We start from the raw sequence: 13,361 nt of genomic DNA on the forward strand, positions 1-13,361 counted from the left end.
CACCCTTATTTTCGCATCCTCCTCTCTTCTTCTCACATGTACAAAATTCTCCTACTTCTTATCATCACCACAAAATCTGTTCTTCTGTACAGGTTTCCTGAGCTGTATACAGGATTACAGTGATAATTTGCAGCAAAACAAAGTTATCAATTTATTAATCCTATCCTATCTTATTTTACAGAAGACGCACACGTCAGCAGTGCAAGTGAAGCACAGAGCGGAGGCGTTAGTCAACGCCAATCACTACGACCCCGCTGGTATCAGGGACATCAGTGAGGAGGTGACCAAACGGTGGCAACAGCTGGTCACTTGCGCTGAGGAAAGACACAAACTCGTTACTGCCAGCCTCAACTTCTACAAGACTGCCGAACAGGTCAGCTGAAAAGTCTATAAATACTGGAATTTACGTGGAAATATAGAACTGTGGAATATGCTTTGTATCTATGACTTTATTTACGTTCTTAGGCCCTTCCTCAGATGTAATCAGTGTTAAAATAATGTTGGCTTAAATAATATTTTTTTATCTGAACACTGATTCAAGAGAATATTTTAACAAGATAAATCTGCCTAAAATCTGGCATCAGAACACCGGTTTGGAACAATTGCTTATACTGCACTGACTTTGAAAATCTCACTTAAGTAGCCCTAATTTATGTTCATAATGTCAGAATTGACTTTTTCATGTGTTTCATGTCTTAAAAGTTATAGTCTGTATGATGGAACCTGTCTCCTACCCCTCCGATTACCTAGGACTGACCTGGGTTATAAACCATTGGCTAGTGTCCAGGTAGATAGAGAGTCAGGTTCCATCTTACAGAGTATAGATGTATAATCATAGTTTTATATTAGTTAATCATAAATTAATGTATGATTTATTAGATTATGATGACGGTAGAAAATAAGTGGGAGTCGAAAATTTATTATTATCCGTGAAATAAAAAGTTACCCTCACAATCTTGAATAAACTTTCCTAATTTAGGTTACTCATGTAAGCTTGTTAAATATTTTATTATTTCAAAACAACAACTATTTTTAATGAGGAGGATTTTAACACCTTTCTGCAAGAACAAAGGCAAAGGTAACAACAGTTCAATAATTAAATATTCTAGTTCTTGCCACTGGGAAATACGTCAAATAACAATTTTAAATAAAAAAATTCAAATTCAATTGTTTGCGGTGTATACATCTAAAATGAAATATAAATTGCATATCTGTTTTGAATGTGCTGAGTGTAAATCACTCTTTAAATGTATGATTGACAAGACTACTATTGGATTCTCTGTGTGAAGCCTGACGATAGAATAAATTAAATCTACTGAAACATCACCCCATGATATTTACATATTGGTTTGTTTTTGATAATAAAAAATACAATTGTTTTGTCATTTATATAATCCTGCAATCATAGAGGTGGGGTCAATAAAATTATTTGTTACTACACACTTATAAATTGCTGAAAACTTCTTAATTCATGTAATTTGGAATTATGGTAATTGCATTATAGCTATGTTGATTTGTCAAATAAAGCATTTGAACTTGCAGCTTTTTAAGCTACTAATGAAAATAATACATGTGCGAGAAAAAAATATCCACTTTTAAAATGTTGAATTTTACTAATACAATTTTTTGTTTGAGTTCATATAAGTTTACTTACGCATTCATTAAACTTGTGAGGAGCCTGTTTGTACACTGTTATCATTCGGGTTTAGTTGAAACAGATCGAACACGAATGGGAAAATGTAATGATGTTTACTTACACGCCATTTGCACAGCTGTTTAAACACCTTATATTTTAGTGTTTCATTGGGCAGATAACATTTCTTTATTGTGTGATGTGTATTATCATTAACTAGGATTAAAATCATTTCAAAAGTAATGCAGCCGAAAAAATCTTTTATTTCAAAAGTAAGTTATACTTTTGGTTATTTCTGCAAAGAATATTACTAGCAGTATTTTCATTTATAGAATGTAACTTTTTCCTCTGAAAAAAATTAAACGAACGTAATATATTTAAGCTGGTTCATAATCAGTGGTTTTCTTTTAACAGTATTTAAAATTCCATCAATTAAAAACGTTAGGTGAAATGTAGAAAGTCATAGCATTTTATACCAACTTTTTGTAAGAGTGAAGGACATCAGTCCTGATAGTCAACATTACAATCCTGTCAATCCAGTGAAAATTTTCTATGATTAGATAGTTTAGAGCAAACGTTTTGTTGTGGTTCACTTATCGGGGGGTCAAATTATATTGGTATCCCAGAGGTTATGGTGTTTAAACTCCCAATCTTGAGGTTGTTGATTCAGTTTTAAGATTGATTCTGGATTCAGAATTCATTTTTCATTGAGCCATCAATCTATAACAAATGTTTGATGTTAGACTTTTTTGCCCTAGGATGCAAAGCCTAGGGTATCACTTTGATAAATACATTGGTTTTCAGTGGGATTTGAACACCAGACCTCATAGACTGAAGTCCTGCACTCTACCACTAGACTAGCTCGCTCCTCTAGACAGTAACATCATCTAAATTTAAATTATTTTATTAGAAATCTTTTTTTTTTAATACCGATGGTGTTGAAACACAAATAAAATTGAAAAAAATTGTTTGTCCGCAGGTGTGCAGTGTGCTAGATAGCCTAGAGAGGGAGTACAAGAGAGACGAGGACTGGTGCGGAGGCGGTGCCAGCAGTGGAGTGAACATCGGACAGCTGGTCAACAAACACCAGGAGCAGAAGGAGGCGTTCCTGAAGGCGTGCACGCTGGCGCGCCGCACTGCAGAGACGTTCCTCAAGTACACCAACCGAAGTCTGCAGTACTACAATTACAGCGGGTCCGAGGCCAGCTCAGAGACAAGAGTCAAAGGTGAGAAATGAAAATGTAAAAAGATAAGAAAATATACCATGTATCGATGGTTATTTGGTAAAAATGAAGGGTCTTTCAGATATACAACTACCACTAAATAACTTGCATTTAAATATTAGAAGATATTCTACTCGCTCATCTGAAACCATGATTATGTTAATAATATTCTACACGTTAATTATCCGTTGGTAAGTCACCTGGAAATTATCCTAAAACACTCAATTTTAGTGAGGCGTGTACTATAGAATCTGTAACGAATATTTTACAACATAGTTTTTGGGTCATTTAGCCTTTGAACGGTTTAAAGGCCTAATTTCAAAAGATCTGTCAGAATAAAGGATTTTGGCCAGTTAAATAAGTTGTCAGTTCTAAGGTAGTATTTCTGTTTGACAGCAATCACAGACAAGCTGCTGAGCCAGGAGAATCGAGTGCTGGAACACTGGAGCGAGCGCAAGAAGCGGCTGGACCAATGTCAGCAGTTTGTGCTGTTTGAGCGCTCGGCGCAGCAAGCCATGGAGTGGATACATGAGACTGGTGAACATTACCTGTCCACGCACACAAGCGTCGGTGCAACCCAGGTTAGTTATATTATTATTATCAATTGAGATTGGACACAATCTAGGTGTGTATTTTAACCCAAATATGAGTGAAGGATGAGTGTAAAATGGAGTGAGATGCCCTGTGTATCTTTGTTACTGTTTTCTCCTCTTTCTCAGGATTGTACACACTTTTCTCAGTATTGAACTGGCGACCATTGATTACTAGGTGATCACTAAAACCACTAAGCAACCCAGCTAGTGTAGAGCCTGGTTTCATTGGTTTGTCATACTAGAGGGTGGGTCTTCTGTTCAGGGTATTCGGGTTAAAATTCCAACCTTCCACAAATGTCTAAAGCTGAGTGGTATATAGATCTCGTCTTTAGTTTGTTGGTTTGATTTTCCAAGCAGAATCGGTTCTGAACCAAGATGCTAATTTGGTCTCTTTAATCGTGCTATCTAAAAAACTGTTAATATTTGATAGTAACAAGACCAAGTTTTGGACTGTTCCTTTAAAAATTCTAAAAATGAATATAGTAGACTCCCTCTTATCCGGACTCCTTGGGACCAAGGCCAGTCCGGATAACGGTTTTTCCGGATAAACCGACGACCCAAAATCTCATTAAAACGGACCGTTTAAGTGCATACTCTATACAGTATTTGACTTAAAATTAGGAGAGCATTGTATTTAGACACATAATCACTGGTCTCAAACCTTTCCCACGAGAACAGTCGTTTCAGTACCGCCCACTTCCTGCCAATCTAGTCTGGTTAAACCGATGTGCTGTTAAAAATTATTCGGATAAAGAGATGTCACTTCTACCGAGTGTGGTCCGGTTAAAAAGCTGTCCGGATAAGAGGGAGTCTACTGTATGTCAAAAAAATTACAAAACAAACACAAAAATAAATCCCATTGGCTCTTTAAACATGGATGTTCAAAACTCGCTGGCTGTAAAAGCTTGACTACCAGACTTGCACTCAACAAAATTGAAAGTAATTGAACATTGGCAGTGCTTCTGTTTTGGCTGAGTAGTCACGCTCGTTATTCAGCTTACACCATTTGGCTTGGAAACATAAACTGAAAACAGCATTGTTCAGTTAAAAGAGATCACAAAAGTTGTATTTGTCTTTAAATTTGTTAAGTCGTGAAAAGATTTTTCATACATAAATATAAAGAATTACTTATTGATGTTAAATTTCTCAGTAACAAAAAAAGTTAAACTTAGGGTATGTTTTTGTCAAAATTTTCCCCTTGACTTTTGATTGAAATAAATACTTCAAAGAACCCAAAAATTTGATGTTTATTTTTTAAAATTAATTTTGTATTTTTGTGCTTATTTTTTAGCCTATTTTAATTTATAAAGCGACTCTGCACATCTACAGGAAATTATCTTTCAAACAGTATGCATAATTATATTCATATTCAAACATCTTTATTCATCATGAATCATGATTTTCCCTGTGATACACACAAGCTGAGAAAAATGTTTTCAAGAAACTAGCTTGCCTATTAATATATAGTATTTTCAAAAACAGTGGGTGAGCCTGTATAATAATATTTCTGAGGAGTTACAATAATTTATCTTCATAAATAAATTTTCCAGATTTTGTAACCTAAACAAAAATATAAAGATTTTGTTGTGTTAACACATTACTTGAAGTTTACTTTAGAATTCATCCGCACACATAACTGGTCCAACTGTTTGTTACACCTATTTACATGGATCCACAAATAATCTCTTACTTTATCTTTACTGCATCACCACAGAAATTAACTGCAACTAAATCCTCAAGACCATGTAAACATTCACTTTGGGAAGGTGATGTACTGCTTATTTATAGACGGTGCAGTAATTACCATTGTGGCCAGTGCCAAATTAGCGGCCCTAGACTGTAGCGCCAAAGTGTGGATCCAGACAGTAGTGGTGCGTGTTGTGTGTAGGGTGTGTTGTTTAGTGATGGTGTCGAGTGAAAATGGGTAAAACTGCTGTTTGGTACGATGTCTCCAGCTGTGATTTGTCTCAGTTTTATGATGTGAGAAATGTTTCCCGTACTTGTGATCTTAACTTTGACTAATCAACCATAAATTGTTTGGAATTTATTTATTATATACTAAGCTATTAACTTGAAATAACACCTAGAATATGTATGAACGCCTCCTAACATCCAGTTATATTAGCTACACACAAATAACCCACACATGGTATGCTGCACACCTGTATTGTGTATATAAGCAGTGTGGGCACCTGAGCCCCAGTGATATATAGCAGTGTTGCAAGTTGCTACGAGTGTGGGCAGGAATACATTAATGAAGTCTCAGTACACTGTACAGGCTCACCAGTCTACACAATGTGGTTAGGCATCACAGTTATGGGCAACATAATAGCTGCTCCCGTCAAACATATTTATTATAAGTATTTTGTTAGGAAGCAAAACAAGGTGTGTAATTAGTGCAGTTTTTAATCAATATTTACATACCTAGAAATTTTGTAGAGTAAAGTATCTCTATTGACTATTCTTGTTTGACTGTATTTTTTTTCAAACATGAAAATTTAAGCAATGGTTCAATTGGTTAGCTTATCCAATATTATTATTTGCCCTAAATATTTCTGCTTTTCATGTTTATAAGTGATTTATAAACAAAATTTTTTTGTTTATAAAAATTTGTATGTTTGCCGAATTTCAAAAAGTTAAATGTATTCATAGTGACAATATTTTAAGTTGAAGACCCAAACCAAAGTCTATGTATATAAATTTAGTCACCAACCTAAATTATTCTTATCATTATTTGTGGCTATAAAGGATGTGCAACTGTTGCCCTACAACTACGAAAGTATGCTACTAAACGTCTTTTCTTATTCCCTTAATCAACAGCATTGACATTTTTTTAGGTTTTTTGTTAAGGGACATTCCAAATTTTGGTCTAACATTGACTTTTTGTAAAAAAAATAGCATCATCAAATGATAGGCCAAAGACAGATGATTCTGTCCAATATATAGCCAAACCATATAAGTTTTTTGTTGTATCAACGACTGGTTTGTCGTTGTAAAGGCAAGAATCGTACCAGCGAAGCTCAGATTTGAATGCGAGCACTATAACTGCTTTGGCTGCCCACTCAAAATAACATTTCACATACAGCAGTTAATAGGTCAAGGAAATCGCAGCACTAGATGGGTTGTTTCTAACCATAAAGATTGTGTTGCATACCGTGTGCCGTCTTATGTCCAGGGGCACTTCTGTAAACAGGTGATGTGGATGACGTAGATGGCCCGACTCATGATCTATATTTTATATAGCAATATTTCCATGAATACTCAAGGAGATGTTTGTTGGCAGGATGAGACAGAGTCGCTGCTCGTAGAACACAATGAGTTCAAGGCGTCGGCGAAGGAGACGAGAGAGCGAGTGAAGCTGCTGATACAGCTGGCCGATAGTCTGGTGGAGAAGGGTCATGCTCACGCAGCGGCCATCAAACAATGGGTGGCTGCGGTAGACAACCGGTACAAAGACTTCAGCTGCCGCATGGACAAGTACAGGTGAGATGATTGGAAATGATTGTCAATTTAGTAACATACTTATTGACTTTGAGGTGTCCCTCAAGGCTCATTTACGAGACCTCTACTTTTTACTCTAGTTCATCGGCCTTATTTAAAACTTTATTTACCTCTTCCAATGTGATATTAAACATCCTCCCTAATAGAATCAGTAGATTTCAGCTTGTTTATATCAGAAAAGGTTTTGTCCAGGGGCTGATACACAAAAAAAAAGATCCATAACACTGATTTTTCGTACAAACATAAGATAACTTCTTCTTAGAATAGAGATAGACTTTTTACTTTATTCACTGGTATAATCAGCCATAACTATAAACTATAGGTAGAAACATTGACTTATAATAAACGTACCTTTTTAGATCGCAGTTAGAAGGAACATTGGGAATCCAGGCTGAAGCAGAAAGTAGACAAGAGCTTTCAATCGATAGAAATTCAGACCCTTCGCTTGAATCCAAAGTGAAAGACTCAACCAAAGATCTCAAAGAGTTGAATGAAGAAAAGAGAAGATCTGCAAGAAGAAAAGAGTAAGTAAAACTATATCGACTTATGCAGTCAATAGGAGAGTTATATCAAGTATATTGTGAATCCTGGTAAAAGACCATTTATTTGATTTTTCTAATCTGTTAAAGATAAATGCACTATTTCTTATGTGTAAAAACATGTTTTACTGTAAAAAAGTAAAAGCAGTTATACTGTTTTCGTGTTTTGTCAGGTAAGCATTGTTTTGGGAACTTTCATATATGATGTGATATGAAACATGACTTGAGTGGATGTAATGCAGTAGATTCCCAGTTCAAGGATAAAAGTCTCTTGCTTTTTTATGGTTTCAAACTAGACTCATTTGCCCTTGAGCATTGGGTTTTTGATAAATCGTTCTGTTTAAAGATACTGTTGGTGTAATAGCCATAAATACAGCCACTCTCATATCATTCCTTCACTCATATTTAGGTACAACAACATTGTGTTGTTGTTTTAATTGACTGATATAATGATTTGATATAGGCTACGTTTATTTATAATTGATTTTTTGCAGATTTATAATGGCCGAACTACTACAAACCGAACGAACGTACGTGAAAGACTTAGACATCTGCATCAAGGTGTTTCTGGAGGAGATGAGAGGTCACAGCAATGTTCCTCCGGGCATTCTGGGCAAGGAACACATCATCTTTGGCAACATCGAGGACATCCGGGACTTCCACCGGGATGTGTTTCTGAAGGAGCTCGAGAAGTACGAGACGATGCCAGAAGATGTGGGACATTGTTTTGTTACCTGGGTAAGAGGATAAGCTCTGAATCAATTCCAGTTATAAGGATTTGTATGATGGAACTTAGATAATTTTAACACCAAGGGCTCAGTAAAATGTTTGAACACCTTAACTTATAAAGGATTTGAAAATTTAAAGTCACACTTTTGATTGCACAACTGTAATGGAAACATATTAGGTATTCAGTAAATTGAAGGGTTTATCATATCTCTACAATTTTTTTCCAGTATGAGTCAAAAAATCATTATTTCAGTTGGGCTTTGATGATTTAATCAAGGTTGGGAACCAGCTAGAGTTTTAGAGGATAAAGTAAATAAATTTATACTGGTCTAAGATTTGATCTAGCTCTAGCTTGGTCGTTACGAAAGTTTGTTTGAGACATTAAGTTACGGACAACCCTTGTATACTCTTCTATTTCTACACAATGTTCATCCTCTTCAGCCATGTAGTTCCTTGAATAATAACATAGTTGCTAAATTGACCACCTCCTTACAGGCACTCAAGTTCGACATGTACGTCAAATACTGCAAGAACAAGCCCGAGTCCAACTCACTGCTGGTGCAGCACGGAGGCACGATATTTGAAGAGTTGCAGAAGAAACATCGAGTTGAACATCCGATAGCTGCCTATCTGATCAAACCTGTCCAGAGGATAACCAAGTACCAGCTGTTGCTTAAAGATCTTCAGTCCTGCTGTGATGAAGGCCAGGGGGAAATAAAGGTATTGTTGATGCTGGATGAACAATAAAGTTTAATTTGCATTGTTGGGTACATTAAAACCCAACACATTTGCCATCTGAAAATGTACAAAATTACACTCAAAATAATATTGATTAGGTCGAATTACATCCTTCCACTGAATGAGCCCTTCTTCCTCCTTTAGCTTAGTTTACAAGCACGCATCTGTGGTTGTCCCTACTGGATAAAATGGTCCGATCCTACTAACATTCCTGTTGACTCTCTATTTCGTCAATATTTCTGCTATCCTTGAAAAACACCAATCTAGACAATTCTTAGTAATACGATGTTTCCAAAACCGAAACATGTTAATTAGCAAGTAGTATGTCCTAAGCAATATTGGAGAGTCCCTCAATTTTACCTGGTGTTCAGGGACAATCCCCTATTAATAAGAAGCTAGGCTAAATATTTATTCATCCGGAAAAAATTCTTTCTTTATTCTATATGCAGTAGACCCCCTGTTAACCGACCCTAACGGGACCGGACCTAGATAACGTAAAAGGTCGGTTAAAACAGGCAATCCCTAAAAACTAAAAAGTTGAAGTCCTTCACTTATCCCATTTTTTTTCTTAAGTATTGACAATAGAAATTTCACAAATCAACCCAAAACAGGGTTAAGTCAAATACTTTCAGTGAAATAAATTACAGTCGTAGGCAAGAGTCAATGAAAAAATTCTTATTTTAATACTTTTTGTATTAATTGATAATCTCCAAATCCATCGTTATTTACAGTAACTTAAAGAACTGAAGAACTGAAGGGTTCTTTAGTTGAAATTACAGATACAACCATTATGGTAAGGAAACAGGATGTTTATTTATAGCCCATAACATCCTGTAGAGTATTGTTCCCCAGAAGAAGAAGAAGAAATGGTAGCTTATGACAGAATTTTGGAATGAGGCTAGCGAATACTGGTTCAATCCTTAACGACTGCAGTTGAAATACTCACGTGACTTACATTTGTAATATTACATCACATATTTTAGAACAACATACAGAAAAGTAGTTATGGTGACTGTCTGTTATCATTTGAGAAATATTTTTACCTGTCAATCTACACAGATCTATTGACTTGTGTTGAATTGCGTTTACAAAAAACACTTGTGTTGAATTGCGTTTACAAAAAACACTTGTTGGTAAACTTAAAACTGATTTGAATTATTTTATAAACATCAGTCTATAAATATTATACGCCTTCCTCCTAACATATTTTTTACACTTATCCCTTAACCAACATTGCATCCAAAATAATTGCATATCTAAAGAATTTTAAAAGTGTGTCAATTGTTGATATATATTCAGATCAAAACAATCTTGTGATAACTAGGTATTGGTCATAGACATCACTATCTACCTTACTGATAAGACACTTAGAACTCACACTGTTTGTACCATAGGAGTGGTTCTGAAGGTGTGTTGCTATTGACAGTGTTCTTTGTTGGTTTTGAGTTTAACGTTACCAGTTTTGTACATTGTATTGTTGAAAATGTATTCGTTTACTGTATTTCGGTTCAAACATTTGTGAAAGATGTGTTAGTGTATTACTGTGAGTGCAAAGTATAACATTTACGCTTGTGAGCAATGTGGAAGAAGAAGAAACGGTCAAAATCTCCGTCCAAAAGGAAAACTTGGCCCTTACCTAGAGTATGTTTTTGCTCCAGAGTTGTTAAAAATTTATTCAGGAAACATCTCATATATTTAGTAGGCATTTAAATAGGAATTTTATTTCCAGCTAAATTAGATCTACATATATTGGCTCATTGTGTAAACCAATGTGTATATTCAAATTCTGGACATATACTTACTTTGTAAAACATAATTTTAATTACATAGCTCTCAAATTATTTAACTTAGTAGATAACGTCTATAGACTAAGTAGGATATATTAAACAATAGAATTATTTAGCATTGATTTGTATTAACGATGTTATTGATGTAGTCTGTGCTGTCAGCTGCTAGTGTTTTGTTTATTGAATGGTAAGAAAAAGAAAGTTTTATTAAGTGACCTAAACAAACAAAAAAAAAAAACATTTGATATTGTAAAAATGTTGCTGAACTCTATATTCATTTAAAAACTCTCGAGAAAATCTTAACATCGTAAATACTTCGAAAATACACAAAAAAAAACTAATCTAAAATGTGAACGTCCAAACTCAGCTATTGAAGTTTGGTTCATATAGACTAGATAACTTAATTTAATTTTGATTTTTAGTGGTAATTTCTTCATAAAAACCCTTATAATAAAATAACAAGAAAAATCAAATCTTCACAAAAACGGTTCAAACTATTTTGATTAAAATTTAGTATGTTATGGATAATCAAAATAGTTCAACCCCCAATGCTATAAGAATTACAGTTTAGATGTATCACAGCTTATGTAGTTTCCCCCATAAAATATCATAGCTACTCCCACCGCCCTTGATGAGGGGTGTTGACAAGCTAATGAGAGAAAGTATGTGTCATATTGCTGATAGCGTTTATTTTCCTCAGGATGGGCTAGAAGTGATGCTGAATGTCCCCAAGAAAGCCAACGACGCACTTCATCTATCTCTCCTGGAAGGCTGTGATATTAGTTCGGACGAGTTGGGAGAAGTGATACTACAGGACACTCTGCATGTTTGGGACCCTAAACAGCTGATCAGGAAAGGCAGGGAGAGGCATTGCTTCCTCTTTGAACTGTACTTGGTGTTCAGTAAGGAAGTGAAGGACTCCAGTGGGAAAGCGAAGTACATCTACAAGAATAAACTTATGGTAAGTGTTTTGTGGTATGTGTTTTGAAAATATTGTTTAAAATCACCATAGAAAAAATTCTATCAAGTATCCAAGGATCAAGGATAGGGTGCTATGGTGGTAATGTTTTGGGCATTCAAATGTTTCATAGTTTAGCGTTAGGTTGTCCTAGTATCTACAAGTTTTTTGGGGAGCGAGCTGGTCTAGTGGTTAGAGTGTGGGATTTCGGTTCCAGAGGTCCTGGGTTCAAATCCTGTCAAATCACCAATGGATTTTATCCATGTGATAATGCCGCAACCCCTAGGTCTAGCCTGAAGTAATGTGAAAAACAATTCCGGGCTCGTGCCTAGCATCCTAGGACAAAAAAAGTATCTACAAGTACTGGTTTTGTGGATGAAATAAGTTGGAGGTGCCAGTGACAATTCTTTCACCTTGACTAGCAGAAGTTACTAGTAGAGCTGTTATTCACCAAAACAATCTACCATCGTTGACTCTTGGATACTGAAGTAGACATCCTATTTGTATGGCACTGCTTTACGCATGTTTATTCAAATTTAAACATAGTTGAAATAACCACTCACAGAATGAGCTATTGTCAAAATTATATTTTCTCCCTTAGTCTTTGATATCATGATATTCTATTTTATACAGGGTGTTTTTTTTTAACTTGCTCCTTTATTTATGTAAAAACTGCAAAAGATAGAAATATGCAGTTTGCGGGAATCATCTATTGAAGTAGAGACCACAATTGTTGTGAATTCAACGTTAAGTTCCCATTTGCCCCCTCTCTCCCCCTAGTCAAAGAGGCCTCTAGTTTGCACCATCCTTTTTCTTTTTTCATGCCCTTTCATTTGATATGTCACAAGGGGTACCTTGCAATTTTAACATTTTAAGTTAAAGGTAGGGGGAGAAAGGGGGTGAATGGGAGCTTAAAGTTTGATTCACAATTGTTTTGGCCTCTACATCAATGATGATTTTCTCAAACTGCATAATTTCTATCTATTGCAGTTTTTAAGAAACAAGTTTTTAAAAAAACACCCTGTATAAAAGATGCTAAACTTAGTCCTTTCAAATTTGTTGTATTAAACAGTAATCAGTAAGTGACATCATTTCACTCTGTCAGTTGCTTAGTTCAACAATGTTGATTTCTTTTTTAAAACTGGCTACTTTTTAACATGGCATGGGATATCTACTTTTGTCAATAGTCAATGGTACTATTCTATTCAATGTGCCCTCTTATTGCTCCTTCCCAATGCGAGATCCCCAGTAGTTGGAATATTTCTAGGCTGTCGCAGATCTTAAATTTGTTTTGAATAGGATTTATTGGATTTTATCAGGAATTATTTTGTTGCAAGAAAATGGTTCGATGAGATTTCATGCAATCTTAATTGATTCTTGATGAATTTGTATGGAGTATTAGCTGTTGCAATTTCTATCAGATCTTATCACACAGTCTATTGAGTAACAGCACAAAAATTACTTATCTTTGTACTTCAAGCTGTAGTTATTTGTTGTTACACGATTCTTACTTTTAAAATCATATTTTGCCATTATAGACCTCTGAGTTGGGAGTGACGGAACACATAGAAGGAGACGAGTGCAAGTTTGCCGTGTGGACTGGACGAGCACCCATATCAGACTTCCGAATCGTCCTTAAGGTACCTTACCTTGCTTGTGT

General features: G+C 35.3%; 1 protein-coding gene across 5 annotated transcripts in view; it reads left to right on the plus strand.

Moving 5' to 3' along the window:
• The window catches only part of LOC128994659 (triple functional domain protein-like), a 284,163-nt gene that overhangs the window by 172,394 nt on the left and 98,408 nt on the right, over positions 1-13,361 (plus strand). For all 5 annotated transcript variants that reach the window (XM_054419354.1, XM_054419352.1, XM_054419353.1 and 2 more), the window contains 9 exons: positions 182-373; positions 2,613-2,859; positions 3,253-3,437; positions 6,733-6,932; positions 7,310-7,474; positions 7,984-8,227; positions 8,714-8,938; positions 11,444-11,704; positions 13,240-13,341. In XM_054419354.1, the coding sequence (XP_054275329.1) occupies positions 182-373; positions 2,613-2,859; positions 3,253-3,437; positions 6,733-6,932; positions 7,310-7,474; positions 7,984-8,227; positions 8,714-8,938; positions 11,444-11,704; positions 13,240-13,341 (1,821 nt within the window). The remainder of the gene's footprint in view (positions 1-181; positions 374-2,612; positions 2,860-3,252; positions 3,438-6,732; positions 6,933-7,309; positions 7,475-7,983; positions 8,228-8,713; positions 8,939-11,443; positions 11,705-13,239; positions 13,342-13,361) is intronic.

This window comes from Macrosteles quadrilineatus, unplaced genomic scaffold (genome assembly GCF_028750875.1).
Source record: "Macrosteles quadrilineatus isolate MER2022 unplaced genomic scaffold, UCM_ALF_1.0 Scaffold_5__1_contigs__length_97177068, whole genome shotgun sequence".
NCBI classification, from domain to species: domain Eukaryota; kingdom Metazoa; phylum Arthropoda; class Insecta; order Hemiptera; family Cicadellidae; genus Macrosteles; species Macrosteles quadrilineatus.